At 35.6% G+C, this 17,176-nt stretch overlaps 1 protein-coding gene across 3 annotated transcripts in view; it reads left to right on the top strand.

Moving 5' to 3' along the window:
- Positions 1 to 17,176, top strand: part of FERMT1 (FERM domain containing kindlin 1) — a 64,627-nt gene that overhangs the window by 3,303 nt on the left and 44,148 nt on the right. For all 3 annotated transcript variants that reach the window (XM_007476710.3, XM_001382094.5, XM_007476711.3), the window contains exons 2-4: positions 1,726 to 1,894; positions 13,697 to 13,930; positions 16,406 to 16,552. In XM_007476710.3, the coding sequence (XP_007476772.1) occupies positions 1,735 to 1,894; positions 13,697 to 13,930; positions 16,406 to 16,552 (541 nt within the window). In that variant the 5' untranslated portion in view covers positions 1,726 to 1,734. The remainder of the gene's footprint in view (positions 1 to 1,725; positions 1,895 to 13,696; positions 13,931 to 16,405; positions 16,553 to 17,176) is intronic.

Consider the following 17,176-nt stretch of genomic DNA (forward strand, 5'->3'; position numbering starts at 1 on the left):
CCATGAGACCTGAATGTAAAGGAATTCAGTGATTTGAATTAATAAAATCTACTCTATATGCTAGTCTAGACATAATTAAATCTCTTCAAAAATCCTCGTGTCGTTTTGAAATAACTGATTTTAAATAACAAACACATAGCTCTCTCAATGCAGAAAAATATATAGTTTTTCTTCATCACTCCTCTCGACATATTATAGGGCTAATTCCCTATTCACCTCACAACTCACAAAAAAATAGTTCTTCAAAAAACAACATTTTGCTAGAAAGTGGCTCACAACTTAAGGGTACCAATTTTTAGTGACATAAAATAGTATCCATAACGCTCAAAATATAAAGTATTCATTGTCATCACTAATTGCATACCAATAATACCAGACCAGAAGTGGCTTTGGATCTCTTATATTATGCTTGAACTTTCATATTTTGGAAGGTTCCATCCAAAATGCGTGAAGAAAAATTAGTAACTTGGAAAAATTTTTTAAAAGAATGTTCTCTTTTTCAAAAATTAGTTAAATATAATGTCCTCATTTGAGAAGACTTTATTTTTTTAAGGCATGTGTAACTGAAGTTGGCCATCTTTGTGTACTTTGTATTTATGGGTAGAAACAGGTTTTCCATTTATAAATTAGTCATTGTTCCTTGAATTTACACAATCATTTATTTTCTCATTTGTTTTTTGTTTGTTTCTATGAGTCTACTAGTACCTATGATGTGAACCTACAATGTCCTAAATTATAGCCTGAGAAAATGACTATATATGGAGAAGGGATAAGGTCTTACAGTTAAATATAAAAAAGACAGACATACAATCCAAGTGACTATGTACAAGTCTGGTTATCCATCAGCAAACATTTATTAAGAGTTTACTATATACAAGACACTGCTAAGCTATGGATAAAAAGAAAAGGGAAAAAACATTAACTGGCCTCAAGGAACATGTAGTCTAAATAAAGAAGACAACATGAACATAATTATATACTTAACAAAATAAAGAGTAAATAGAAAGGGATCTCAATTAGAAGGCAAGTTAGGAGGTAAGAAGAAAAGGCTATCTCCAATTCTTAAATAAGCTATAATAATGGACAATAATGGATTTTAAAAGTTAGAGATTATTTATCTCACATTTAACTTAGACTGTAAGTTTTAGTATAACAAGAGATATTTAGAGGGAAGGAATGTAGTTGATCTATACCTTTTAGGGCTATGCTATATGGAAACCTAGTCTCATCATACTCTGGGATCCTTAAGACTTGGAATGAACTCACTGTACTAGAGCAAACCTTCTCAGTCCCCTTCTAATTCATTTAGACATTCATCCCTGGAAATCAAGTAGTTAACTAACAGTTGTTGATTAAGCCAGTCTTAACATATGATCCTTGCTCTCAAGATACATACTTATTTGGGGATGATAGGGATGAGGGGAGAGGATGTGTCAAGATTTGACTAAGTTGAAAATGGCAGGAGGAAGTATGGAGGTCCATCAGAATTAATGCAGATGGAAAGCCAGCACTTATTTGGGGGAAGAGAAAGAGTGGAATAATAAGAAATGACTTTAAATTAAAATTCCAAATTGAATATTCTAAGGAATTAAGAACACTGGAAAAATTGATGAGGGGGGTAACAAGCTTGATGGGTTGAATTTGAAAATTTGATCATCAGAAGGTAGCCTAGATTCTCTTATTTCCACTTTTAAAATACATTATCTTCTTTTTTTCTTTTGATAGGTGTTTTGTATGGCAAAGATGTTTTCTTCTAGTGATTTTGGAACCACCTCCTGGGAGCTTATTATCCGTCTTGATCACCAAAATGAAAAAGAACAAAAAGTATTCACCCTTCGAGTATCTGGAGACTTACATATTGGGGGAGTCATGCTCAAGCTAGTAGAGCAAATAAGTAAGTTAACTTTAATGTTTTCTCTACTTAAAATGTTCTTTCTTTCTCCAAATGCACAGATTAGAGGTTTTTAGTAAACAAAGTATGCTTTTTATTTCTCACATGATTATGTGATTTTATTTCAACATAGATGTGACCAGACAACTGATTAGACTAGATTGTATTTGTCATCACATGCTCAGTACTTTAACAGACTCATTGATGTTATAGACTGGTCAGTGGCAAATTATTGAAACCCAACTATGTCCTTAAACCTTTAATATCAATTTCTACTGGATTTTCAAACAGCATATTTATCACATCCTGGTTAGCTCCAGACAGTGTTAGTAATATCACTTGTATTAATCACACAGTGATAAGGTCTGACAGCCAGCTGATGTCTGATTTGATTCATGGCGACCTGTGGTTTTGCCAACATTCAGAAAGATTTCTGTTCAAGTAGAACATCAGCTCTGGGCTGCCTCAGCTACTTGTGTAATCAGCAGTACCTCAACTCACTCGTCTGTGCCTGTTGAAGTTTAATAGGAGTTGCTCACATGCACACAAGGAAGAAAATTGGGCCACAGGTATGTGGGAGAGCAGCAAATATATTGTTTCTACTGCCAGTGATTTTATCATAGATTTTGTAAGTAAGCCAAAATGCAGAAATTTGGGAATGAAATAAAGCCAGGAAATCTAAACACTACGTGAAGTGTGTTCTATCCTTTGTTATCTGCCAAGTAATTCTAGCATTTTTTTAATGGTCATACAGGAAATGCAGCGCAAAGAAAAAGAAACAAAACTTATAAGTGATAGTTGAACACTCAACTTGTGAAACATAATGATGGGAACGACTCATTTATTTTAATTTCTAGTGAACAAACCAGTTTTAAAAGAAAATAAAGGATTACAAAGTCCTTTTTGCTTTGCTTTTCTCCCTTCTGGGATGTTCTATGTTAGCAACAGTGCATGTCCTTTAAAAATAGTTTCAGGACAGTCCATTATCAAACAAGCTTTAAAGCCACTAATGTTATTTGATTCAAAGGAGAGCATGATTGATTTCATAGAAAATCTGATCATGCAGTTACAAAACTATTTTAAGAAAATGTTAGAAAAATATTGGCTTATTCGTTTACAAAGTGGGCAAGTAGTCTAAAATTGGAGATTTATAGAAAGTTTAAAATGATACTATAATAGTAGCTTTTTATCTGCTTTTGCTTCTAGAGATGATGAGGCTGATACTGTTGCGACCTATGTAGTGGATTTAGATAAAGAGAGTTGGATGGCCTCCAAACATTAGGCCATGTTGCTTGGTTTTTAGTACTGAGTATATATACATATATATATATATGGGATCCTTGGCAATTGTTGGTTGCACTGACTCCATTCCCTGCCATATTCATCTCTCTTTCTTCTCTCTACCTGTGTCTGCATTCTTCAATGGCACCAACAGCTAATCAATGTACATTTATTAAATGCCTGCTATAATCCAGGTACTCTGCTAAGCACTGAGAATGCAAAAAGAAGCAAAAGACAGTACCTGTCTTCAAGGAGCTCACAGTCTAATGGGGTGTCTGTTTAGCTCCACTGACTATACTCCAAAATAATTACTTTTCTGACCCCTTCCCTAGATTACTATAATACCAACTTGAGTTTGAAATGAAAGACATAGAATGAATTGGCAAAACTAATGTGCTTTTTCACTGCAATATCTTAAGTTCAATAAATAGATTACTGTGTTCCAGAACAACAGTTCATTTATTTATTTAGAGTTGTGTCTATTGTGACTTCTTGCTAAACTGTAAAGTCTATAAGGACTAGGACATTGTTTTATTAATATTTGCATTTTTCCTACTGTCCAGGACAATGTTTTATACAAAGTAGGTGTTTAATAAATGAATTACGATTCTGGAACACAGTACTAAATTCATCTAAATCTTAGATTTCCTAAGGGAGGTGGACATGGGATGATGGATAAGATTGTCAAGATATAGAGCAGGGAATAAGGGAAAATCTTTCCAGATATACAATACACTGAGATGATAAGGCAAGGAAGAAGAAGTAGTGGGTGTGTTTTAAGGAATGTGGAGTAGTCCATTCTGACCGAACTGTGGTATATATACATAGCAGGCCTTGAATTCCAGGTTAATGAAGAATATAACTAATTGAAGTTTTTTTTAATTTGCATTAAATTGAATGTATTATAAGATATAGTGGATTTTTTTAGTGTTGCTAAACTAACTTTTCATTTTAAGTTCTCTGTTCCAGAAGCTTGCTCTCTGGGGAAGGGAGTGGAAAGGGAAAATTTTGGAAATGAAAGTGATGTAAAAGCAAAATATAGAAAGAAAAAATTTAAACTAGCATAATGATGTTGCTTTTCCAGACAACATCCAAGATTATTGACAAAGAAATAATGATGTCCTACTTACTAAATAGCTCTAGAACTAGGGCCTGCTTGTTCTTATTAACCATGTAATATTTGAGCATGTTAATTTCTTTCTTCTCTTGAAGTAGATCCTTTTCTACTTTTATTCAATTGGATCCACTGGCCTTTTTTATTTAGATTAGTTTAACCCTTTCCACTTATGAATAATTCTTAATATCTAGTTACCATAACCCTTAATTGTGAAAGTCTTTAAATACCACTAATACGAGTTTGCAATCCTGGAGAGACTAAGGAGCTTCTTGAATGGGGGGGGGGTCAGATCTGTGCTCTAGGAGGATGGATTGGAGAGTGGAGTAAGAGAGATCAGTTAAAAATCTACTAGAATAACTCGGGAAGAAAATGATGAGGGCACAGACCAGGCTGATTGTGGGTAGAGAAAATATAACTGATACAAGAGATTTTGTTGAGAGAATCACCAAAGCCTGTCAATTCTTTGGATGTGGAGGAATAAATCAGCCTAAAGATAGGAATCAAGATGACTAGAACAAATGTGGTGTACTCCGCAGAAAGAGGAAGGTTAGGAAGAGTGGTAGTTTTAAGGGCAAAAAGTATTCCATTTTCCACATGTTGAGTTTTAGATGCCAATGGAGCATTAAGGTGAAAAGTTAGCAAGCAGTTAATGCTGTTACAAGACTAGAACTCTGGAGAAAGGTAAGGGATAGATATGTGTTATGATTTATCTATATTGAGGTGATTACTGAACCAATAGAAGCTGTTGAAATCAAGAATGTAGAAAGAGAAGAGAAGAGCATCCTGAGCAACACATGCATGCAGAGTAAGGCTTAAATGATGGTTCAACAAAAGAGACTGGAAATGGGGCAGTTGGAAGGGAAGAGAACCCATCCAGGGGAAGGAATGCCAGGTGCTGAAAGAAGATAAAGAAAGTTAAAGACTGAGAAAAGTCTAATTAATTTGTCTGTTAAGAGATTGCTGTAACACTGGAATGAGCAGTTTCAGTTTAGTAGTTGAGTCAGAAGACAGATCAAAAGAGGTAGAAGAGTGCTGAAATGAAAGCTTTTTTCAAGGAGTTTGGTTGTGAAAGGGAAAAGAGAAAGAGGATTATTATTTGAGGGTCAATTGGAAGACTTTTAAGTCTGGGGAAGATGTGTATGTTTTTGTAGACACAGGGAAGTCTGTGGTGAGACAAGAATACAGAAGGATATTTCAGTGGATTGAACACTGTGACTTCATTTGGGGGTTTTCTTGGCAGAGATACTAGAGTGGTTTGCCATTTCTTTTTCCAGCATATTTTACACCTGAAGAAATTGAGGCAAACTGGGTTAAGTGACTTGCTCAGGGTCACAAAAACTAATAAGTGTCTGAGTCCAGATTTGAACTCATAAAGATGCATCTTCTTAACACTAAGTCAGGCACTCTTCTGAGAAAAAGGGAAAACCTGGAAGGATGATGGGATTAAGGACAGAAGTAAATGAGTTGAAATTAGCCAGGAGAAGAGTTACCACTTGCTCTGCAGCTAAACAATTAAAGGGAAATGGAACATTTTGTAGAAATTGGAGCTATTGATGCCAGATAAGGGAACACACAATGGATAGCCTCTATTGTCTTTTTATGTTTATAGCTCTTAACTCAAACCCTGGGAGGGAAAACAGAAAATTCTTAACACCTAATCACTGATCTCTAAACAGTTCAGTTGGGAACTTGACATCTGTTAAATAGATAAGTAACAATACAAGGAAGCATGTGATTTAGAGCCAGAATGAGGGGTGGGATATATGAGATGGGAAAAATCTAGATGTGTTAGAATGATTCAGGAAGGCCTCATAGAGAAGGTGGAACTTGAAGGATATCCTTGAAGGGAAGGTAGGGTCTGGATAGGAATAGAGGCTCTAGGAGGTCTTTTTACATAAAGGGAAATCAGGAGGAGCAAACTTGCAATCAGTAGTCAAGACATCTTGTTCAGGGACTGTTCCTCTTTTTTTTTTTTTGCAAAGTTTTATTTAATTAATTTAGAATATTTTTCCATGGTTACAAGATGCATGTTCTTTCCCTCTCCTTCCCCCAACCCCCTCCCATAGCTGATGCATAATTCCACATTATTGATATTTGTACTAGGGTTTAGAGTCTACAACCCCAAACATATCTCCATCAAATCATGAGATCAAGCAGTTGTTTTTCTTCTGTGTTTCTACTCCCACAGTTCTTTCTCTGGATGTGGATAGTGTTCTTTCTTGTAGATCCCTCAGAATTGTCCTGAGTCATTGCATCACTACTAATAGAGAAGTCCATTACATTCAATTGTACCACAGTGTATTGGTCTCTGTGTATAATGTTCTCCTGGTTCTGCTCCTTTCATTCTGCATTAATTCCTGGAGGTTGTTCAGTTCCCAAGGAATTCCTTCAGTTCATTATTCCTTTGAGCACAATAGTATTCCATCTCCAACAGATACCACAATTTGTTCAGCCATTCCCCAATTGAAAGGCATCCCCTTGTTTTCCAATTTTTTGCCACCACAAAGAATGTAGCTATAGATATTTTTGAACAAGTCTTTTTCTTTATGATCTCTTTTGGGTACAAACCCAGCAGTGCTATGGCTGGATCAAAGGGCAGACAGTCTTTTAGTACCCTTTGGGCATAGTTCCAAATTGCCAACCAGAATGGTTGGATCAATTCACAACTCCACCAGCAATTCATGAATGAAGGACTGTTCTTTTTAAAACTTCCCACTGGATGCCTCGCCTAATTTAAGTTATGGTATTCAGGTTGTGCAGTAGAAGATAAATTTTAATTTGTAGGGAGGAGACAAAATACAGATAGCTTCAAAGAGTTTACCTTTTATTTTATCCTATAGGCACAGGAAATTCTTAAGCAGCAACAATGAGTAACATGAAATCGAGGTATTTTATCAAAATCTAGTAAAAGCATGTAAGATCAATCAAATTGTAGATGAGGTTGGATACAGGGTTTTTAGTTTTGAGGTTGTTGCTACAATGATCTAATCATGAGGTGATGAAAGTTCACACTAACATGCTGGCAGTGAGAATGGAAAAGAAAGAACTGAATGTGAGACATGTCGAAGGAAGAATTCAAGCATAATTATTCTGCTCCTAATTTCCTCCCAAGTTACCTATTCTGTCTTGGGTGGGACAAGAATGACTTCAGTCATTAGTTAAGTACAATCCTAACCCAGGACCAACAGCCAGAAGCAGGGATAACTAGTTAAGATTGTTCATTAGCTTCAGCCAGAAGAATCCTAAATAGGAGGACCTGACCTTTTGCAGAAATCACTAAAATTGAACTAACGCTTTGACCCCTTTTGCTTTATAAGAACAAATGAGCTTAGCACCTAGTTACCAGAGATAATTAACAAGAATAATCAGAACCAGTGACCTTTAAGATGTCCTTGTACCTCCTCTCATAAGGTTTCTGACCTCCCCCACAACTGAATTTTCCTTTGAAAGTTGGAGACATTTTTGTTATTTGACCCTAGTATATTTTGCTCTGCACGCCAAAATCACTATCTAAAACCCAATCCCAAAGACTTTGTGAAGGAGGCCAGAATCAAGACAAGTTTTATTCACAGACATACTTTGTTTGCAGTCTTGTTCAGGGAAGCAGGAACTAAAACAGGATCAAATAAAAATCAAGCTTGAGCAAGATACCGAGTAGCACTAGGAAGAACTGTCACTGAACTCATTGCTGTGATAAATGTTTAAAACAAATACTGCTCCTTTATCCCTGGTAGTTCAGGTCTCAGCAAACCACTCTAGGTTTAATAAGAGACCGGCATTTAGGGACTGATGTGTCCCTAGTGAAAAAGGTTTATTCTTTAGCTACCCTGGAATCTGCAGTCTGCCCATGTCTACAAGTAGACTACATTTTCCAGCTTAATTATGAATGGTTACATGACAGGAAGGTTGATACTGGTTCCCATATTAAGTGTGATCTTTGAAACCTCACTCAACTTACCCCACATATCCAGGCCATTGCTAAAAAAATGATTTTCATATATATATATATATATATATACACACATATATATATGGTGCCTTTCCAACATCTCCCATATAGTTCTCATTACTCACATAGACACCACCCTAGTTCAAGCCTAATTCAGAAAATACCATATCCATAAATGTATATTTTCTCATAAAGTAGATTGTTACTTGGAATTCTTTTATCACATTTAAAATACAAATCAAATTAACCAGAAGTTTAGATTTGGAAGGAAGGAAAATTCTGTGACTGTAACAAAATTAGTAGTAAATCTAAAATAAAGTCAGTTCAGAAGCTGCTTAAGTATATACTAAACTTTGGCCAAAATTTCCAGTAACCCCTGGAAAATATACTGCTATGCCATTAAAATTTTTTTCTAAATCTATTTTCCCCTACTCTTTTACTTTTAAAGTTTCTGGATTCTTGGCCTGTGAACTTGTTTATTTCTTAAATGCTTTTATCCTATGTATTTCATTTTGTACATTTAAAAACATAATTCAGAAAGAAAAGAAGTTCAGAGACTGCACCAAGCTTCCAAGGGGATCCATGACACTAAAAGATTAAGAACTTCTGTTTTAAACCATAAATGAAAAAGTTTACGCTGAGGACTGGGGACCCAAAAATGGGCAAAAGACAGTCTGTGCCCTCAAGGAACTTACAATCTAATGAGAAATCAGCATGTAAACAAATATATACAACGTAAACTCTACAGAACAAATGGAAAATAATTCACTTATGATTGGCACTAGACTCAAGAGGGATTGGAGAAGGCTCCCAGTAAAAGCTAGGATTTTAGTTGGGACTTAGAGAAAGCCAGGAAAGTCAGTAAAAGCAGAGGAGGGAGAGTATTTCAGCTCTGGCAAAGAGCCAAAGAAAATCCTAGCTCTGAGATATGGAGTATCTTGTTCATGGGGCAGGAGGTCAGTGTCACTGGATTAAAAAGTACATGTGGGGAGTAAGGCATAAAGATATTGGATGGATAGGAGGGGACCAGTTTATAGAGGGCTTTGAATGCCAAAGATAGTATTTTGAATTTGTTCCTGGAAGTTTACTGAAGAGGAGGGTAATGTGATTAGAACTGAATTTTAGAAAATCACATTAGTGACTGACTAGAGGATGAATTAGAAGTACAGGGAAAGACTGGAGGCACACAGACAAACCCACCAGTATCCTATTGCAGAAATCAAAATGTGGACCTGCCTTAGAGTGGTGATGACAGTGCCAGAGAAGAGATGGGGGCATTTTAGAGAGATGCTACAAAAGTTAAATTGATGAGCCTTGGCAACAAATTGGATATGGGATATGAGAGGTAGTGAAAAGAACAATATGGCACCTAGGTTCTAAATATGAGGAACTGAAAGGATGGTGTTGCCTTCCACTGTAATAGGGAAGGTAAGATGGGGGTAGGGATGGGGTGAGGTTTAAGGACTATTTCTAAAATCTAAAGGTGTTAAGATGATATTATAGTCAAGAAGATGATTGAGGTGTCAGACAACCCTAATTAGAATTTTGCCAGTATATATATAGCTTTGTGACCTCAATTAAGTCATTTAATTTCTCTAGATCTATTTCCTTTTTCAAAAAGGAAATTCAAATAGCTTTCTAAAACTTTATGTTTTGTTCTAAACTTCTGCAAAAGGGAAGAGATCACAATGGGTTTAACCCATCAAAAAATTTGTTAAAGAAATGAGGACTGTGGAATTTAAAGCTTAAAAACCATTTAATATCATTCTTTCCTATTATAGGTGAAGAAAATGAGGCCAAGAGAAATTAAATGATTTGTTCATCACAGTTAGAACCAAGATTCAAACTCATCTTTTTATCCCCAGATCCGGGGCTTCTTTCCATGATCACACCTGGTGTCTAAACAATAGCAGTGGAGGAATGTTTTGTACCAATTTTTTTTTCCTTCTTGAGTTTCTGCTTTCTTGTTTTAGTTTCTTTTTTACTCTATTTGTATTGCTCTTATCGCCTTTCTTTCTTTTCTTTCCTTTCCTTCTTCTCTTCTTTCTCTTTTTCTCTTTTCTTCCTTTCTTTTCTCTTATTTCTTCCCCTATTTCCTTTCTCTCCTCTTCTCTCCCAAGCTAGTAGTACTGTAGCCACTCACAAACTCAGTTCCACTACTGATCACACAGAAGTTTTAACCTGCTCCATTTCTGTTTTGGACCAATTCACCTAACCCCAAAAGCTTATGATATTGGTGCTGGATTTAGGGAGGACAGCTGACTTATTTTACCTCTATGGCAGCTTAGAATTCCAAGCTCAGGATCCACCAATCTAAGCCTTCCCAGTAGCAGCAATTACAGGTATGCATCATATTGTACTGACACGGCTGGCATCAACTTCCTCCTTTATTAGGCCTTGAAGTATTTGAATATATGAAGGGAGAAAAGCTATTTCAGGTAAGAATGGAACAGCATAACAAAGACTTAGAAAATCAGGACTGAATGCATTGCATACAGTAGACAATGAAACCATTCTTACTCTGGAGGAAAAATGCTAAGTACTAGTCATAAAAGAATGGAACAGTTAAATGGTGCAGTGGATAGAATGCCTGGTCTGGAGTCTGAAATATTCATCTAGTTGTGTAACCCTGGACAAGTCACTCAAGCCTATTGGTCTCAGTTTCCTTGGCAAACCATTCCAGTATCTTTGCTAAGAAAACTCAGGGTCATGAAGAGATACACAACTGAACAACAGAAGGAAAGGAATGAAGTGGAAGAAAGAGACAGTGATAGGTTATGAAGCCTCTTGGTCTGTGGAAGCTGGGCAGAGGAGTGACAACTAACTGAACAGGTCTCATAGGTTTCTGAGTAAAGGGATAGCACAATGAGAACAGTTTGTAATTGTGTGTGGGACAGATAAGAGGTAGGAGAGACCAGAGTCAGAGGACAGATCATTCTTCCCAGTAATCCAGATGTAGGATCATAAAAATTTAATTGATGGAGTAGGCAGGGTGAATGAAGAGGAAGGGGCAAATAGGAAAACCATTTACAAGGAATAGAAATCAGAGGGTGAGAGGAAAGAATCAAAATTAACTTTAAGGTTTTAAGACAAGAATGATATTACTCAACTGAAATAAGATAGTGGTAGTGTGCACTATTATGGAAAGCTAAAGTCATGTAACAGTGTTACTGGCTACTTGTTTGTATTTTCATTGGGGATGGTTAGTAGCATCTTGTTTCTCAATATTTCAAGAGCACATTTCTGAGAAATAAATAATGTTGGCCAAACTTAGATTCAAAATCCACTCTGCCACTCCAGAACAGAACCAGAGTTATCTGTGAGGAGAGATTTAGCATTGCATCATGAATCAAGATTATTTGAGCATTTACTTTTTAAGGTGGTTGAATGCAGAAGAAGAGTTCAACCACTGTTAATTCTTTTTTCTTTTTGGTAAGAATTTTTTCAATAAGAGACTTTGGTGAGAAGCCATATCCTCTTGTACCCTAAGCTATAAAAGGAGATTGAGGAGTTCCTCAACAGTAGCTACTGAGAAAGAAGAAAAATTCATAAAATTCATTTTGTTTTCCTGTTCCCTCAACATCTGTCTGTCTTTGCTCTTTAATCTCATCTCTACTTAATACTGTAGGCAGCTTCAGGGTCATAGATCAGAATTCTCAAAGTGTCAATTTGTAAGAATTTAAGTAGCTAAGTAAATATTTAAAGAAAATCCATCTGACTTGCGTGGGACCAGATCTCAGTGTTCAATGTTTTACATGAGAGTAAACTATGAAATGGTCTTTGGTTCATTTTCCCATACTACTCAACCTCTGACATTTTAGACATTTTAAATTCTGTGGGGTACAGAAGTCAATTTTAGTCTCTCTCAATGCATTGCAAATGTTCATTGATAAAAGAAATTGCTAAACAATTGCATTTTGGAGGTGGGGAAGATAGGAGTAGGAGTGCTAAGACTACATATCTTCTGCAAATGAAAGATATTTTTTCTTTTGCATTTTTTCAAAGCAGCTTTATCTCTATGGCTTTTTAGATTCTCAGTAACTCGGTGATTAAGAAGCTGTTCTTTTTCCTATTCAGTGAAAAGATAAACTAAGGGACAGGAAATTAAAGCCTTGCCTAAAGAACACTCATCTAGTTAGGAAGAGAGTTAAAAGTGAATCTTGGTGCTCTTGACTCCTATCCTGGAATTTTTTCCCAGTAACAGAGCTAGAAGGGAAATCAAATTTAAGGAAAAAAATAACTTCTTTGTCTACTCCACCTGCATACTAAAGAAAATGGTTACAAAAAATAAGGCCCTGAAACCACATTTTTCCCACTTGTTTCTACTCTTTTGGCCTGAAAAATGGAAAATATCAGATTATGATTAATGATGAGCTGGGGGAAAAGGGGGAACCCTATAAAATCTAAACTATAAAGAGAATCTCTAATGTGATTCCTTTTAGTGCTTTGGAAGTAGGGTCCTTAAAGGAGCTAACAGGTTGGGATACAAAGCCTGGAAAGTTCTACCAAGCTGAAAAATTTGAGTTTGAGCCTAGTAATTTGTGTTTGTCATCCAAGGATAATCCTAGCCAAGTAGAAGGAGCCTTCAGTCACAGCAACTCACTGAGACTATGGAAGTGTAAAAGAACTGTTAAGAATCTTTAATTCCTACAGTTACTGGAATCACTTTAATCCTTTAATCATTGAAGTAAAGAGCAATATGATTTTCCACATGGAAGAGTTTTCAAGGTGAATTTACCTTGTTTGCTTCATAAAACTTCTTTAAGTTTGCTTTGCAACAGAAAATTAATGCATAAAAAGAATGTTTCAGTATCTTTTACTTAAAAATTCCATAATTACCTATGTACTTTTGACTAAAATACTATTTTATAAAAAATTACTACTTCTGTCAGAATGTCTGCATATGTGAATTTTTGTTTAACTAATTAAGTTAAATAATCAGTAACTTAGTAGATTAGTTGGTTGGAGAACAATGCTAATGAGACCAAAGTCATGAATCTTGGAAGCCTTTGTGGGCTGATTATCTTCATTACTTTCCCAACCAAGATTGCCCTTAACTCTAACCATTCCATATTCCTTGTTTGCATAATGAGAGCAATGACCTTGGGAAAATCATCCTCTTTGGGTCTCAGGTTCCTTAACTGTAAAATAAGAGGATTGGATTTGATGGCCTCTAAGATCCTTTTCACTGTGAGATCTATAATACCCATGTTATACCATATATTCCATTAGGGCCTGATGAGAAACTGTCTGTGAATGGTTTGGAAAAAATTCATCATTTCTAATAGAAACAGCCAAAGAAAGCATCAGTCTTGTTATTTTTGTGACAAAAACATATATAACTCAAAGTTTGAAATTCTCTCTTGACTTTCTTATGTAACAAAATTGATTTTGAACTTACCCTATTCTGAGGTTACCGCCATTTTGTTTGACCATGCTTTTTTTTTTTTCCTTGCAGATATAGCTCAAGATTGGTCAGATTATGCTCTTTGGTGGGAACAGAAACATTGCTGGCTTCTAAAAACACACTGGACTCTGGATAAATATGGTGTCCAGGCAGATGCAAGGCTGCTTTTCACACCTCAGCATAAAATGTTACGCCTTCGTTTGCCAAACATGAAAACCGTGAGGCTAAAAGTCAGCTTCTCATCTGTTGTCTTTAAGGCTGTTGGTGATATCTGCAAAACCCTAAGTAAGTTTGGAGTGAATCTAACCCTTTGAAAATCTATACTGAAGGAGAGCAAGAATCAACTTATCTGCTCTGTAATTTTCATAAACAACATGAGGGGAATGCATTCACTGGTAGGATACTGGTGTCAAAAGCAAGTCTCTGTCTTACTTTCCACTTCTTCTCTTGACTCTTCTGACTCACTCTACCATCTTGTTTTCTTCTTCAACTCTATTGTCAAACTCCTAGAAAGAGTACTCCAAACTCATTGCCTCTACTCCTTTATTAGTTACCTTCCACCACTTTCCAATTTCTGTCCACATCACTCTACTGAAACAACTCTCACTGAGAACATTAATGACAGCCTTAACACTAAACCTAATGGCTTTTTTTCCCTCTTGTCTTTGCCTTTGACTTCTCTGGCATTTGATTCTGTAGGCATTTCTTTTTAGATACCTTCTTCTCCTCTGGCTTTATAGTCCAGGATACTTAGAGTTCTCTTCCACCCCATTCTGTACCTTTTCTGCTTTCTTTGATGACTCCTTATCCTCCCATTCCTTAAATATAAGTTTTTCAAAAGCTCTATCTTAGATCTTCTACATTCTTTCTCCCTTGCTGATTCTTCATTTTGCTTCTCTAGTGCCTTCAAAATGTACATTTCACCACCATCCTTAAACTCTCACTTTATCTGACCATCCCCATTAGCTGTCATCCTATAACTCTTTTCCAATTTTCGACAAACTCCTTGAGAGAGCCATCTACAATTAGAGTGTCCCGTTCCTCTTCTCTCACTCAGTTCTGGCCTTTTTTGACCTCATCATTCAACTGAAACTCCAGTCTCTAAAGATCTTTATTGCCAAATCTAATAGCTTTTTCCTTATTCCTCATCCTTCTACATTTCTTTTTTAGTCTTTGACATGTCCTGTAACATCCTATAACAATTTTTCCCTGGATATTTGCTCTGTAGGTTTTTGTGACACTGCTTTCTCCTGATTCTCCTGCCTAACTCACAACTCCCTCTCAGTTGACTTTGTTGGATCTTTGTCCAGGTTTATGCCCAGTAATTGTGGGTGTTCTCTGAGACTCTGTCCTCAGTTCTTTTCTCTTATCCCTATATACAAGAGATCAGGAAACTAAAACCTGTGGGTCAAACCCAACATTTATTTTTTTATAGCCCCAGGAAAGAATTGTATAGCCCCAAGTAAAAAATCATAAAAACTTTAAAATTTTATTGTATTTTAAAATATAAAAACTATTCTTTACTCAGTCTCCCACATTTTTTGTTAACTATAAAATATAATTATATATAAAATCTATTGGAGAGGATGATCACCCATCTTTTGTGGATCCCTTTGTAATGAAAGAGCATTTGTATAAACTATACCTCTTGAAGAGACTCTGGTTTTACCTTTTTTTTTTTAATTGTATCCTTTGTGCTTAGAAAATACCTGGCACATAATAAGTACTTAATAATTGGTTGTTAACTCTAGCATCAGTCAACAAGACAAAGATATGAATTTATAATTTAAAATTCATCTGCCTCAAAGCCCTTTGGGATGATTAATAAAAATTCCACAAATAACTTCAGTGGACAGAGCTACTTACTGGAGCCAAGTGAGTTGATGAAGCAATTGTGATATTACCACACATCAAACACAATAAAAATATACTACCATATCAGTAGTGATGAGTGATTGGATATGATTTCATTAAATAAAACAGTGATGCTAATATGCCCTAGGGAAATGTTTTTTCCTTTAGTGGATATCTCTTTTTAGATTTGGAAATATTTGGAAAATATATATAAAGCTTCATGGAGTAAGTCCAAATTATATTCAGCCTAGCCCCATTTATTCTGGACACAAACCAGAACTTGGCTGGTATATTTTAATGTAATTTACTATCTCTAAAAAGTGTATTTAATACTAAATTAACAATTTAATTAGAAAACCATTTATTATTAGAATCTATCAAACACAGGGCACGTATACAACTTGGACATATGCAGAACACAGTATATCCTGGGTACTACAACAAATAAAAGGCTGTATAAATTCAGGCTCTTATGATTATTGCCATTTTTTAAAAAATGTCCCTGCCCTTATACTTTTATTTTGCAGTCTAGTAGGAGGTGGCATGGGTACAAATAACTAATATAAAATAATGCATGGTAACTTCAGTAGAGAAGTATTCATGCCAGTGTATGAAGTTGAGAAGAAAAAGATCACTATTTACTGTGTGAGGCATGGAAAGGCAGACAATTGACTTGGACTAGATAGTAATTAGAAAGGAGTTAACTAACATAGAGGAGGTAGGAAGCAATATAAACAAAAAGCATGATGATAAGAAAATTCAGTATTAGATGGTAAAAGTTCGGTTTGTTTAGATATTTGGGGGGAACTTTTACTATGAAATTAGGTTAATATGAAAATATTAAAGTTTCACATTTAGCAGTGCCTTAAAGTCCTGAATTAAATTGATTTTTTCTTTCTTTTTAAGACATTAGAAGATCAGAAGAGCTCTCTTTGTTAAAACCATCAGATGATTATTTTAAAAAGAAAAAGAAAAAGGAAAAGAATAATAGAGAACCTTTAATCGAAGACATTCTAAATTTAGACAACTCTATAACCAGTTCAGGTTCTCCAGGTAAGACTACAAAACGGCTGGGTTGTATTTACAACATTTCTTAAAACCAATAGGAAAAAAAGATTCTTATTCCTTCCTACACTAAAAAAAATTGTTTTAATTAGAAAATGATATCCCAGTATCTTCAAAATAAGCTAATTTTAATTATCTCTTTTTTATTTTTTTTTAAACCCTTTCCTTCCATCTTGGAGTCAATACTGTGTATTGGCTCCAAGGCAGAAGACTGGTAAGGGCTAGGCAATGGGGGTCAAGTGACTTGCCCAGGGTCACACAGCTGGGAAGTGTCTGAGGTCAGATTTGAATGTAGGACCTCCCATCTCTAGACATGACTCTCAATCCACTGAGCCACCCAACCGCCCCCTAATTATCTCTTTTATAAAGGATTCTTTGACAATTTTTAATGCCATTGTTTTGCTAACAATCTACAAATAAATCCAGTGGAATAGCTATAAAATATAGTCACCAACAAAAAATTTCAGAAAGGTATTGTTTACTGTTTAGTGATCATAAAATGAACAAACTTCTGTTTGCCTTACAATACAAAGGCTAGCTTCTTGGGCAGTATCCACTCATAGAATAAGAGGGAATGAAATTTGTAGCTCCCCTTCGCAAACCAAAGCCAGG

Source organism: Monodelphis domestica, chromosome 1, assembly GCF_027887165.1.
Source record: "Monodelphis domestica isolate mMonDom1 chromosome 1, mMonDom1.pri, whole genome shotgun sequence".
In the NCBI taxonomy this organism is placed as follows: Eukaryota; Metazoa; Chordata; class Mammalia; order Didelphimorphia; family Didelphidae; genus Monodelphis; species Monodelphis domestica.